We start from the raw sequence: 14765 nt of genomic DNA, 5'->3' as shown, positions 1-14765 counted from the left end.
CACAGCTATATATATATATATATATATATATATATATATATATATATATATAATTGGTTATATAATTGGTTCTTGCTATCTTGTCCATGAACTACAGTAAATTCATTTAGGAAAAAACAACATTCCTATTGGTAATTAAGTGTGAAATTAAATTATATATATTGTTATCACAAAATCAGGCGTATGTCACAAAGATTAGTTTGAGTTACTGACAAAAAAATTGTTCGAGCAAAAATAAATTAACTTGCACTGCTGAGAAAATAAAAGAAGTTGTACTCTAAATGTAAGGAAATTAGAGATTAGTCAATGAATTGCATCGTTGAGAAATATGTTTCCAGCCAACTAGCTAGCTAGCCAGCAATTTGCTGGCAACCAATCCATGGTTTTTGCCTGAAAATGGCTGGGATAGGTATCAGCAAGCCAGCGACCCAGGTGAGGATAAGCGGCTATAGGAAATGGATGGATGGCTGGATGGATGGATTTTTAGCATGTCCTGGTGAAGCTGCCTCCAAATGGCCTATTCCTTTAACATCATCTCACAAATGCTTTATATAAATGCACGTCACAAGCAGAAAATACATCATAATTTGACCCTGCATCAAAATAAAAAGCTTCCTTTCCCAGATCCCTTACTTAATGGGTCTAGACTCTAGACTATTTCTCTTTTTAGCAGAATGTATGCATGCTCTCATTAGTACGCTATTTTGTAATACAATCCTATTGATCCTATTTTTAAAAGTGCATATCTGCTCGATGCTCCTCAAGAAAAGATTGACATAATTGTGATTCAGATTCAAAGTGTATTTTTTATTTTTTCTGTAATAAATAACATAATTATATAATGTAATATAATGGGACGTGCCTCAATTGAGCGTGGCAGAGCAATAACTACCGCCAACTTTAAACAAAAGTTTTAAATTAAATATGAGCACTAATAAAATTGAAGATTCAAAGTCTCCCTCAACTCACACCCATGCACAAAAAACTTGAGTATAAAGTCTTGGTGTCTTGCTTATGGGTTATCTGGAATGAAACAAAACTGTTTCAAACATCATAAACCTTTATTCTCTTCATTTGGCTTAATGCAAATGAGAAAGTCCAAATATGTATATATATATATATATATATATATATATATATATATATATATATATATATATATATATATATATATACACGGATATATGGAAAATAATCTTTTGAGTCAAAACTCTTACATCAAATTTTCTATTATGGTTACTTGTGTATGGTTACAAATGACAAACTGTAAAACACCCAATTTTTGGCTATGACTGCTCAGGGATTGATTGGGCAGTCTTGGCAGAGTACACTGACTGGAAATGAATCTAGTGTACTACCAGCAATGCAGGCCAAACTCGGTGGTACAGTGTGAAGGAAATCATATACAGTATTAGGTTGTTATCATTAAGTGCTTATTTCTTGTCTAGAATAATGTGCATTGCTATCCATGTGTGCAGTCCTAGTTCATCTCGCCCCAGTGCTTAGATAAAACTGTTGACGCAGGAAAGTGTGAGCTGGGACCTTGGTCCAGCTGTTGGTGGCGCCCGACTGGTGGTTCTTTTTTTGTTATGTCTTGTAATGTGCAATGCTTTGCTGAATGAATAAAAACCAGGCAGGGGTGCTTGAACGGTGAGTTCATTCGCCCAAGCTTTTTCCTTCTACCATGGTATACAAAAGTCAATCTTGGCTGGTCTGAGTTACTCTTTTTGCTGCTTATCAGCTAGGCTTGTCCTCGTCTTCTTTTAGAGATTTCTCTGACATACAAGAACCCAAGTCTCCTAGCCAAGAGACTGGAGGTTTGATCCCCCGACCATCATGACCATGTCGCAGTGCCCTTGAGCAAAATGCTGAACCCCTAGTTGACCTGATGTTGCATCATCAGTAGGTAAATAATTAGTTAGTGTAAAGCGCTTTGAGTACCAAAAGGAGAAAAGTGCGACGCGATGGATGCGTGTAGAGCGACGCAAGACACTGCGCAATGCCGCCCGGTGCGTATTTTCGCCTGTCGCGTGAAGTTAAAAAATAGTAAATTTTGTGCACATTGCGTTGCGACAGCCAATCAGCTTCGGAAATATTCAACGTCTCATACAGGGGACAGGAATGAATCATGGCGGCTGGTTTGCGGTCACCGCAGCTATCCAACACGGCCAGCTGAGCTTTCAATACAAAAACGGAGCTAAGCAAACGCACTCACCTGGCTTGTAGAATGATGGAAGGGGGAACTTGGGACAACTGGTATGTGCAGCGTTTGCTCCTTTTTTTAACAGCTGTTGAACCATAGTTACTGTGCAAAGATAATGATAGCGCAGCATTGCCAGCTCAGTATTTAGCATGGTATTGGCCACCTGATTATGATTTTTTTATTTTATTTTGCCAGATGAGTATTGCCGCAAAGCATGGGACAATAGAAAGGAAAAAGAAGAATAAAGATGCTGTCAGAGAAAATATTGTCTCTGCTTCATCCAAGAAAAGTGAAAGTTCTCAGCAATGCTTTTGTTTCCGGATCTGCTGTAGTGCACAGCAAGCTAAATCTCCTCCTCTCGCACGACAAAAATATAACTTCATAAAAGGGATCATCTTAACCCCGCGACAAAACGCCTCGCGTAGAGCGTAAATGAAGTGCTTTGTCGCGTTCGGTGTGTACGTAGCATAAGTCCTGGTTTCAGGTTTCTTGCTGATAAGAGCATTCTGAATTCAAGTAACCAATGAATGCAGACAAAATTTGCATGTTTTTCTCTCATTGGCTCTTGGCCAGGAAAAGCAAGATATAAGTTTTTTAATTCCCTAAAGATGTTTTTTTTGTTGTTGTTGTTTTTAGTAAATTCAACCTCAGCAATACTTTGTTTCACTTATAATGTATGTGACAGATAAAATTTAGGCTAATGTTAATGAAACTGTCTTCTATAATTGTAGGGCAGGCAGTTATAAATGAGAACCGACATCCACCCGTTGAGAGTTATCTGAGGCATGATAATGCCATCCAGTAGACATGATTACTAATTGCACTCTCGTTCCCTGTATTAAAAATGATTGTATATTATAGCCTAGGGTTAAACCCCTTAGTTGAATTTGTTTTCAAGTTACACTTATATTGCTGTGTTATGTTTCAATTGTAGTGGAGGAAAGAATTAGTATGAGTGCAGACAGAAGTACACCAGTGCCTGATGAATGACGGACCAGAAAAAAAAGTCAAATGTCAGCCTCTAGTGGTCGCGGAAGGTTGGGAAAAAATACATCAACTAACTGACAGACCGACGATTACAATTTTGTATGGCTTGAAAAAATGACGGACTGACGATGACGGGAAGGGGGCGAGGCTCTGACGAATTTTGGACCGTCAAAAATATGCCCACCCCTGGAAATAAGTGTAGAATTACTATAGACTATGAAGATCTCAATCAAGTTCCAGTACCTCTTTCTTTAATGAGTCTATTCCTACTTTTCATTTAATGTTTTCATTCACGCACTTTGACTACAGTAAGTTGGATATTTGTTTATGAGAGTTCCTCCCACCAGTGGAGAGCGAGTTGGAATTACTGTAAATGTTTTGAACTGCATTTTGTGTCATCATGGTCTCTCTCTAATAATGTAATGTACATAATGTAATGTTTTGATTCACGTGATACATGACATTTATTCTGTCATTCCAGAATTGGAGGACATTTTGGCTTCAGAATTCTTGAAAAATAAACCTTCACTTTTCTGATTTTCTGCTACATATTCCTCGTCAATAATAGATAATCAACTTTCATAGGCTTGATTAATCCAGTTTATAGATCATGTTTTCTGACATGATAAATAAAAAAAAATACATTTTATTGCAGTAACAGGGCTGGAAATCTGTGCTAATGTTGGCTTTCTCTCCGGAGTAGAAACTAGCTGTTACTGCTGACCGAGGGGACAAACTTTTGCAAGTAAAAAAATAAAAAATAAATAACTATGAAAATGTTAAAAATGGAAGAGGACATACCTTGCCTTTACCCATTCTTTTGGAAAACTGATGATGTCAAGTCCAAGCGTTTCATGTGATTCACTGCTTTCTTCTTTTTCTACCATACTAAAAAGGTTATTGTAACAAGGTTGCATGCATGTTGTGGGACAAACGTTCCATAAATAATAATAATTATTTGAAATCTTCTGTTAATTAAAACAAATAATAAAACAGTTGCAGGGGACGGCAATGAAACAAATAACACCAAAAAGTGAAAGTTAAATTCAATTTGAACTGTTTCAATTGAGATTCAATTTAGTTATTACAGGGTGTGGGATAAGAAAAAAATTACATTTTGGTGGGGGTACCCAAAGTATTTATTAGTATATTCAAAACCATTCTTTTTTTATATTGTGTATGTAGATTATTTAAAATTTGATTAGCGGGGTGTAAAATGTCCTCCAATTCTGGAATGACCCTATTACGGATGACACATTGACAAATCAGTCTTGTCATTGACAAATCGTTTACACAGTAGATTTACTACAACTATAAATGTCTAATTTATGCTCATATAAGAGGGGTAGCATGTAAATCAAATAAGAGCCAAAAATTATTAAAACTAAAGATTAAAAGATGATCACGATAGTCATTCCCATAATACAAGGCACACATATTCAGTTTGACTTGTTAATATTTACCGGGAATTAGGTATGGACTTAGGATGTACGTCCAACTTTTCTTTTTTGGAAACATAAGCCTGTTTTGTTTTGTTTTTTTGTTTTTTTACACGCATTACATGCATGCACACACACATATGCACAGACTTATGCACACACTCATACACACACATAATTACATGATTAATTTAAAGTTTTATATGTAATATAAAAACTTAAAACTTACTGTATTTCTTCGAGGACAAGTCAAGTTTTTTTTCTTCATTTTCAACCCCCATATTGGGGTGGTTGACTTAACCGCGTAACTCAAAACACATATTTTTCACATATGAATAGCATTAATTTGAATGTGAAATAAGTAATATCATGTCTTTTACAGGCTTAAATGGTTATATATGTATATACTATATATACTTCTAATTTGATGTACTTGTATGCATTCGTTTTAGAGTGTACAGAACATCGCAAAATGCACTTTCGTCATCCCAAGTAAGATGATCAGCAAGTCTTTCCGAAGATCTCCATTTCAAACAATTTGGAGGAGTCCGAAGATGACTAACAATGAAAGAGTAACAGTAAGTTTGAACGAATGACGAGTCGTAAGATAATGTCTGTGAGTTAAATAATCACTTAATACTAATTTGTAGAAAAACCCTAAAAGTCATCATTTTTATCTGACACGCCAAATAACTCCTTTCATTTAACTCACAGACATTATTATCTTACGCCTTGTCATTCGTTCAAACATACTGTTACTCTTCCATGGTTAGAGGAGTTATTTGGCGTGTCAGATAAAAATTATGACTTTTAAGGCTTTTCTACAAATTAGTATTAAATTGTGTCAAAAAAAAATACTGAAACCTCAAAAGATTTTATTGTTGCAGCATTAGTTTCAGTATTTGCATCAATGTGCTCATGTTGTATTGTTTCTGACCCATCAATGCCCTCCATAACCGCAACTGTTTTACTCAATATCGATGTAGAAAGGCCCTAACAGTAGCGTAATTTCGTCATTTTAATAACATACATCATGTGTTTTAATTGGACAGCCATGATCTATGTAACCACTAATGTGTCAGAGGTTGACTTATAATCGCATTATAATCGCATTTTTGTAAAATTCACCTAAACTGAAGTTTAAAAGGGGGGTCTACTTTTAAGTGAGGGCGACTTGTACTCCGAGATATACATACAGTAAATTTAAAAAAGTTAAATATTTTTGTAAAAAAAAATTATTCAGCTAGTAGTATAAATACATCATCCCAAAAGGGTAACGCAAGGTAAGTATAGTTAGCATGCAACACAAAACATGTTTCAGTCAAATTGTAGGGAAAAAAGGCATTAGTAGTTATTCTTTAAAAAAATTAAAAAAAATGATGCTTCAGCAATCAGCAGAACCTGCAAGGAGCAAAAGAAGTTTCCTATAACTTAATCACGCAAGCACATTGTCATGTATCTGTGATTTCGGGTTGGGTTTTCTGTTTTGGGGGATTTTGGTATTCTCAAGCTGTGGGTTTCTTTTTAGTTCTTGTCTTGCTCTCATTTGGTTTCTCTTGCGTCGAGCCTTGTTAGCATGATTTGTTTCCACCTGACTGTATACCTGCCCTCCTTGTCATCCAATCAACTTCCCCTGCCTTTTGTCTCTCCCCAGCTGTGTCATGTTTCTTGTTATGTCTGTAGTCTATTTGAGTGCCCAGTTTGCATTCAGTTCTTGTCATTGTATGTCTTCCCTTGCTGTCTTGCTGTAGCGCTTCCCGGACACGCATCATTCCCGTGTTGCCTCCCGTTCCTCGTAGCCCCCCGTGAGTTGAGTTTGTGTTTAGCGTTTAGGTTGTACTTTGCATTTTTTGGTTCCTCTTCTCCCAGCCTATGTTTTTGCCGTTAAACCAGCAATTGAGCCTCATCCCTCTCAGCCCAGCATTTTTTGTTTCCACCTTTCCCACATCCCACACCTCCTTACGCCACCATGTCGAGTTGTGACATACATTTGGTAAAACTTAAATATCCTTGAATACAATGCCGACAGTGGTGGTATGTTAAGGCCAGCAAAGCCTTCTCTCCTGGCCTAATATAAAGTGACATCATTATCATAATTATAATAAAGTATAATAATTACAATAACTATAATAAAAGTTAACTTCATTTCAAATTATTTTTTATTAAATATATACCTTTTTACATGTAAAATTATCCTCCATATTCCGTTCTTCATATTCTGTTCAGATTATATCCATTTGGTTATGCTCCTTCCAGTGTTGTAGTTTTAGGTTAGAGTATTTAACTAACTTGTGTTGCCAGGCTGTATGAAATCTGCCTGCAATCAGACCCATTTGAGGGCATTCCAATTGGGAGTTGCGGGCTTCTATGCACTGTGCAAAGACATATGTGTAGTGTGCAGAGGCATATGTGCGGCGGCTGTCCACATTGCGTATCTCCTTAGGAATATGACAATGAAATCCTGCTAATCTTGGTTGTATTGACACTCAAAGAATGACATGAGTTCTGACGCACAGATGTGCGTTTTTACATCATCCGTATTCTTACTTCCAATAATTAGGGTGTAATTAGAGTGGGACAAGCCAGAGGAGTAGGATGCCAGCTGACTGTTAGCATCAAGTGACTGTTGCAGCTAACAACTGCTCATGTTAGCAGAGGTCGTTACGGCATTATTTTAAATCAAATCAATCAATCAATCAGGCAGACTGAACCAACGTCTCAGTCCATCCTTGTTCACACGTAGAAATATTACTAAAACCGAGAGGAAAACGTTATGTCTCCAGCTGATTCAATTAAGAGTGCATACGGTTCAAGCACACGGAAAGGTATTCCATTTGACGCGTTTATTAATTGCAGTCTTTTGGCATAAACACACAATCATAAACTTGGTGAAACACCGTTACTGTCCAACTTCGTGTATTTAAGGTAAAATGAACTAGAACCGTATCGCGAGACTCAACATTAGACTGGCGAGGTGTTCACTGACCGCTCACAGAGTGGGAAATCGGAAACATGCTTAACGTGCAACAAATATATATGGATATGAACATAAGAAAATATGAAGAGTTTATAAACGATGAGATTAATTATGATTTGCAATGGCTTTTACATTGTTGCCACAGTGTTGTTGTGTCATATACACAGTAACATAGAAAATACCAGAATATGACCCCAAAATTAAAGGTGGGTCTTTTACACATGTGCGTCAAATATTTAGGGAATTACAGTAATTGAAAGCTACAACAAAACATTTTTAAATCACTTCTGAGTGTTTTGGGCATAGATAGTTTTAGTTTACATACAGTTCTATTATATAAGCGTCAACGGACAAATCATTTGAATGTCACTTTAAAACACACTGTACGTCAAACAGGGTGCATGAGAATGTCGGGATTCAAACATTTAGATGCAAGTTAAATGGCACTGTTTGCCCATGCCCAGGTCAACTGAATAACATAGAATTCGATATTATTGGATGTGATTTACAAACACATTTTTAAACAAGATTGATTTTTGAGCCTATCAGCTCATTTTAGAAAAAATAAGTATAAAAATCAGGCGTGAATTTTCAGCAGTCTTTGCTCTTGGTGGAAATCTACACACTACCGATTGTTATCTGAGTGAAATATTAATTGATCGAGATTAAACTTAGTCTATTTGAGTTTTGGAAGTGATTTTGTCAGATAAGCACCTCACCAGACCAACACAGTAATTTTTTTACAGTACATTTTACTGTCTGTAAAAGATATTTTGTCCCTGTCTAAGCAGACTTAAAATTAAAATTCACTCTTGGAAGAGATTCAGAGTAAATCCAAGTTAAATTTGTACTCTTAATAGTATAGTGTAGTGTCAAAACGACCTTAAGTTATCAACACAAAACAGAAGTGTGTCACAACTTGTAATACGAAACAGCAGAGGTGGGCAACTTACATTTTTTTTTGCTGGGCAAAGATTCGTCAGTGCCTTGCAGCCTTTACGCCGTCGTCATTTTTTTTCACGCTGAAAATTGTAATCGTCGGTCCATCAGATGACGGCCGGTTCATTTGCAACTTCCGTCGCCGAACCCCCCCACAACGTCAGCCACCCCCCCAAGGCCGCTTACTTAATAGAAATTGATCAAACTGCATCAGGGACGAGAATGAGATTAGCAATCATGTCCACTCGATAGCTTTATCATACTTTACATGATATTTTAATGCTAGATGATGCAGCAATATAGCAGACAAACATTCAAATTTAATTATACCTGTATTTCAGTAACCGAAAAGAGGCGTGGCGGACTAATGGACAACTGCCAGACATCTGACGTAACGTACATCCCGATGATTCCAACGGTGGATGAAAATTGCTCTTCCAACATTATTGTCATGATCTGCCTGTGTTTTGTTGTGGGTTTTGGGTTGTGTGGTTTAAGTTATAGGTTCTCTGTGTTTTCCCTCGCGTGTCATCACTGTAATTAACCTCACCTGTCGCCCGTGTGTGTCCTCCAGTCAGTTTCCCCACCCCTTGTTGTTCCCAGGTGTCTTGCGTCGTCATTAGTTCTGATAGTATTTAAGCCCCAGTGTTTTGCCTCGCCCTTTGTCGAGTCATTGTACGTCATTCCCCCGCTGTCTTGTCTCACGCTCCTTTGTACCTGTCCTTCCAGTGCTGCCTCCCGTTCCTTTGTTGCCCCAGTGAGTTGAGTTTAGTGTTTTTGTTGTACTTTGTATTTTTGGTTCTTAACTACCCTGCTTCTGTTGGCTATTAAACCCTCCTCATTTGAGCCTCATCCCAGTCTGCCCTGCATCTTTTCGGTTCCACCTTTCCCACATCCCACACCGCCTAAAACCGCCATGCCTCACCGTGACAATTATTAGTTGGTTATTTTTTTGTTTTTTAGGATTCCCGTCATTTGTTCGTCCGTCGGCAAAACGGAACAGTCCATCAGTGCTGACTAAGTGCCCACCTCTGCTAAATAGGGACTAATCAAATAACTAGTTTCGAAGAGACTTGATGTATGGAGGATTGTTCATATTTGAACCGATGATAAACCGGTTCGGTTCGGTGACACTTACTGATAATCAAATGAGCCATCAAGGTCTTTGTGATCAACAGAGTCCAAAGGAAGATCTTTTTTATCGCGGACTGAAAAAAAAGAAGAAAAATATGTTAAACCGTGTTGTTGCAAAAATATTTAGTATTTTATTGACAATTTCAAAATAACTTAGGTTTGATGAAAGCATTTGTGTGTTAAGGTCACTTTATTCAAACATACAACGATCTTTTTTTTTTTTTTTTTAGCTGTGGAATTATACAAGCATTTTAAGTATTGCTGCCAGTATTGCTGCTGTCTTGTTGTAACAAACTCCTTTCAATAGACATGTTTGTTTATTGCTTTTATGTTATCTTACTCTGTTCAACGTTGTTAGTCCAAAACATTACATATGACAGCATCACCTACCTAGAAGACTTGCGAAACCATTGATGCAACGACCATCTAGATATTATAGAAACTGCAAAACATCACAATCATCCATAAGGACTTTATAAAACAAATTTGACAAAAAATATTGTTTTAATCATTAATGTGACACTCCAAAATCTGTTAGATGTAGATGTTAACAGTAATTATTTATTTTAAAAAAAATAAAGGCAGCACAGTGGAAGACTGGTTAGCTCATCGAGGGTTTGATTGCGGCTCTGGCCTTCCTACATGGTTTGCATGTTCTCCCTGTGTGGGTTTTCTCTGGGAACTCTGATTACCTCCCGCATTCCCAAAAACATGTGGTAGGTGGTAATGGCAGTTATATTGGTCACTTCAAATTGTACTTTGGTGTGTATGTGAGTGTGCAATTGGCTGTCAACTAGTTCAGGGTGTACGCTGCCTACAGCCCATAACAGCTGGAATAGGTTATGGCAGGGGTCCCCAATTTTTTGTCACTGCAGACCAATCTTGATGCTTGAGATTTATTTATTGGGGGGGTTCAATAGCCGCTCTCAGCTGAAGCCACACCATTCTTCCTCGCTACAAAATGTTATATCAACAGTGGCCAGGCAGCGCCAAAAAACATCGAGCAAGCCAATCAAAGCAAAAATTAATGAACTGGTAAAGGATGAACTAAATCAGTTCCACAACATCATTATTTCGGGTGCGGCCCATGTGGCCCGGTACCAGTTGATCGTCGGACCGGTACCGGCCCATGGACCAGTGGTTGGGGCCCTCTAAGCTACGGCACATCTGCAACATTGTTGAGGACAAGCTGCAACCTTTGTGAGAACAAGTGGCCAAGAAAATGGATGGATTGATAGATACTGTAAATCAAACATATAGGTTTTTGTTCAATCTTTTGAATGTCAAAACAATCCTTCATATATATTTTTTTCAATTCATATACCATATTTTCCAGACTTTAAACCGCATCGGTATATAAGCCGCAGCAGCAAAAATTGAGCAAAAAAAAGATTTTTGTCACAGATAAGCTGGACTGGACTATAAGGCAGAGGTCATTACATCAGATATTTACGCAAAAAAAAGGTATATGAAAGTTTTTTTGTTTTTTTTTAGTTGTCTGCCAACAGCAACATCCGCTCTTTAACTGCCTGACCATGCCTGCATGTTTCGTCCCAATATATTTATAGGACATGAATGGATGGATGAATATTTTCAACAGCAACAAAATTCTGTTCGTTAAATAGCAGTTTAAAATCGAAATCAATATTTCAATAGCATTTCTTTTGTCTCCTTTTGTTTCATAGATTATTTTAGTGAACATAAACACAAATAGTACATAATTCATAGATATACAATCATAAATATATCAATAAAATAATATATACTGTAAAATTTACACATCACAAATTTACCCAAATTTTTATACAAGCTCTTATTACATTTAAATTATTTTTTAAATAATTTATTTTTATAACTTGTTTTGAGCACAGCCATTGATTCACATCTTTTCAGTTGACACCTTGCACAGATATACACGTTTACTTGACCGGTGGATTGTCTCTTGATGGCTTTAAAAAAAACAACAAAAAAAACACGCAGATAAGACGCACTGGACTATAAACCGCAGGTGGAAGGCGCCGGGGGGTGCAATTTTCCGGATTAATTGGAGCCAACTTCGCTAGTAGCCAGTGGCGTCTGCATTTGGGGCCAGTGGGGCCTCGCCCCACCAGATGGTGCTAGGGGAGCACTGCATGCTCAAAATAATTGGTTTCTCTTTAGAGTGTAATAATCTATCAACAATATCCTGAATAATAACATTCATGATTATGACTGCCGATTATGTTTCCCAAGGCAATTCGGTTGTAAACATTTTGCATTATCCAAAGGCTTTGCCAAAGCCAAACACAATTTCTCTAACTGCGACTGAAGTAGGGCGGGCCCATGAGCATTTGTTGTGCGTGATGAGCCACAAACATCGTAGCGCGCATGTCTATGTCAGTAGACAGCCATGGGGCTTGGTTAATGTGGCCTGAAGCCGAAATCAGCCAATTAAAATATTGGAGTGACATAACAACAGACGCAAGACGTAACAAACATGTTCAGTTTTGGAGAAAAGCGGCAGCAAGCTAGCTCGTCAATATGAATGATGTAGATCAGGGGTGTCCAAACACGGTCCTCGAGGGCCGCTGTCCTGCATGTTTTCTAGGTTTCTTTCCCTGACACACCTGATACAAATGATGAGGATCATCATCAGGCTTCTGCTGAGCTTGCTGATTGACCTGATCGTTTGAAACAGGTGTGTCAGAGAAGAGACTTACAAAACATGCAGGTTACTGTCCCCCGGATTTGGACACCCCTGATGTAGATGCCTGAATAAAGACTAAATTTAGCACTTTGCCACACGCAAAAATTTAAAATTAAACGTTTAGGACCGCGTCAACCGCTGGATTTTAACCTCGTTCAAGTAGGAAAGGACAAAATCCGCACCTTCAACCTAATGGTTCTAGAAGAACATGGCGAACTGCGTGATTAGAAAATCACTGGACACTACACGGACTTCAATGGGATTCAAAGACAGAAAAAGTGATCACCTTATATCACTACAGCTCGTGGACAACAAACTTTTCAGTAAGTTCAGCAAATTGTTTCCATGAGCTGAATTTGAATGTACAACTAAAATTTGGTGTACAGTCACTCAGAGTTGCATACTGGCAACACCCTGTCTCTGCTGCAGTTGATGATGTTGCATGATCTGAAACTTTGTCACTGCTCAAAATTATGAACTCCAATGAGAGCAACTGAATTAAAAAACAAACAATTAACTTTTCAACACTAAAAAGGATCAAGACATTCACAAGAAACTCAATGGGCCAGCAAAGAATAAATGCACTAGCAACTGTATTGTGTCCATTGAAAATGAAGTCATTCATGGATATTTGGATTTTGACAAATGCGTTTTTGAGAGGTTTGGTTACACTAGAATGCCCCTTATACCCTATAATCATGTTTTTATTGCATACATTTTACTGTTTGTATAAATCACCATTAAAAATGTTCCTTTTTAGACAAGCAATTTTGTTTCTTATTATATTTCCTTCCTGTACCAAAAGCAAAGCGAGCTGTGGCTTAAAACCTAGGGAAGTGTACCAAATTGGCATTTGGGGAATACTGTTACATCCCCACACAGCATTTGAGTTGAGTGTTACCTGGATATTTTCCTCCACGACTTCTTTTGATGAAGCAAACAATGAGAAGAATCAGTATGATGAGGGCAATGGCGCACATCAAGCCAATGAACCAGCCTTGAGTTGCGATGTCGACTTGATCAATGTAGGCTGGTGACGCACATAAAATTCAAGACAAACAGGCAAAACACACATACAACGAGTGGGGCAAGAGAAGACAGAAAATAAGGACAATATAAATTATTCTATCCAGGTCAAAATACAGGGCAATCTGGTAAAACTTTGGCTCAAAATTCCTGTCACAGTTATTGTCACACATGCAAAAGGTGTCATTAAAAATAAAGTGTCCACTGATTCATTTCAAGAAATTATTATTGAGATGACAAGGTTTTGTAAATACTATGAGCAAAAGAACCTAAACTACACAGTAGTATGTCAAATATTAAACACTTTATTTCAATTGATTGAGGATTCAGGCATCATATTACAGACCAAATCTTATTGTGAGACCAATTTAAAGAACATTGTTTTTAAAATCATACGGTTCATTTCATTTAACAAATTCTGAATTGTGCACGAACAAGAAAAGAAGCTTGAGAAAAAGAAATAAGGAAACCACCTTGCAATAGGGAAACGTGAATTACATTGAGTGTGTGATGCTTGAATGAAACTATTTTAAGCCATGATCCCAAATGGAGAACATACTTTCCAAAATGCCGTAAAATCAGTGGACGTGCACCCACGATAAATTTCCAGATTTTCAATTCACCAGAATACTTTTAATATTGTATATTCCAACTTCAATGCCAAGAAAGACTATTTGCCTTTTTTTTCATCACCTAATTCACTGTTAAAGATCATCAAAGAACTTTAACTATCAAAGATGGCCCCATTCCTACTATTTTTTTCACCGGTCCGCCATTCACCATCTCCCAGTAGCCGAGCCACCCGTCCATCATCATCAGTCCATCGTTAGATCATCCCACCCGAATACATACAACATTGTCAAATATAAATATATATTTACTTTATATATTTAATTACCCCTCAAAATGTTCAGTGGCACCAGCCTTATCCATACATAAAGGTTTTCTGAGGGGGAACCTACTTTATGTACAAAAATTGTAAAAATGTGATAATAGCAAAAGTAACTACACTGTATATATATATATATATATATATATATATATATATATATATATATATATATATATATATATATGTATATATGTATAATATACTGTATTTATGAAATTGAAATAGGAATATTTATTATGTAATAATTAGAGTATTATGACTTTTAGAGACTTTTGCATTATGGAAGTCCAGGCTAAGGCAATCATCGAAGTCATTGAAAGGCTTGCAAATGTCATAAGTGGGCCACTAGTACCACCCAGTGGTTTTGGGATGTTAACACAAACATTTCTATTGCGCCCGAGTTGCTGTTGAAAGGATTAATGCAAGTATTGGGGAAAATGCATGATAAAATATTGGGTTTTCAATATCGACAGTTTTTCAAT

At 37.2% G+C, this 14765-nt stretch overlaps 1 protein-coding gene across 14 annotated transcripts in view; it reads right to left on the bottom strand.

Moving 5' to 3' along the window:
* The window catches only part of nfasca (neurofascin homolog (chicken) a), a 183522-nt gene that overhangs the window by 13163 nt on the left and 155594 nt on the right, over window positions 1-14765 (bottom strand). For 13 of the 14 annotated variants that reach the window (XM_088424176.1, XM_088424183.1, XM_088424175.1 and 10 more), the window contains 2 exons: window positions 13267-13395; window positions 9684-9753 (listed from right to left, as the gene is read on the bottom strand). In XM_088424176.1, coding sequence (XP_088280302.1) covers window positions 9684-9753; window positions 13267-13395 — 199 coding nt within the window. Of the gene's footprint in view, window positions 1-9683; window positions 9754-10069; window positions 10122-13266; window positions 13396-14765 lie in introns of all 14 variants that reach the window. The other variant, XR_015866674.1, reaches the window with a different exon arrangement.

Source organism: Hippichthys cyanospilos, chromosome 9, assembly GCF_059441005.1.
Source record: "Hippichthys cyanospilos isolate Australia breed blue-spotted pipefish chromosome 9, RoL_Hcya_1.0, whole genome shotgun sequence".
Taxonomy (NCBI): Eukaryota; Metazoa; Chordata; class Actinopteri; order Syngnathiformes; family Syngnathidae; genus Hippichthys; species Hippichthys cyanospilos.
The sequence above is the reverse complement of the archived record's forward strand: the minus strand, read 5'-3'. Positions and strand labels throughout refer to the sequence as shown.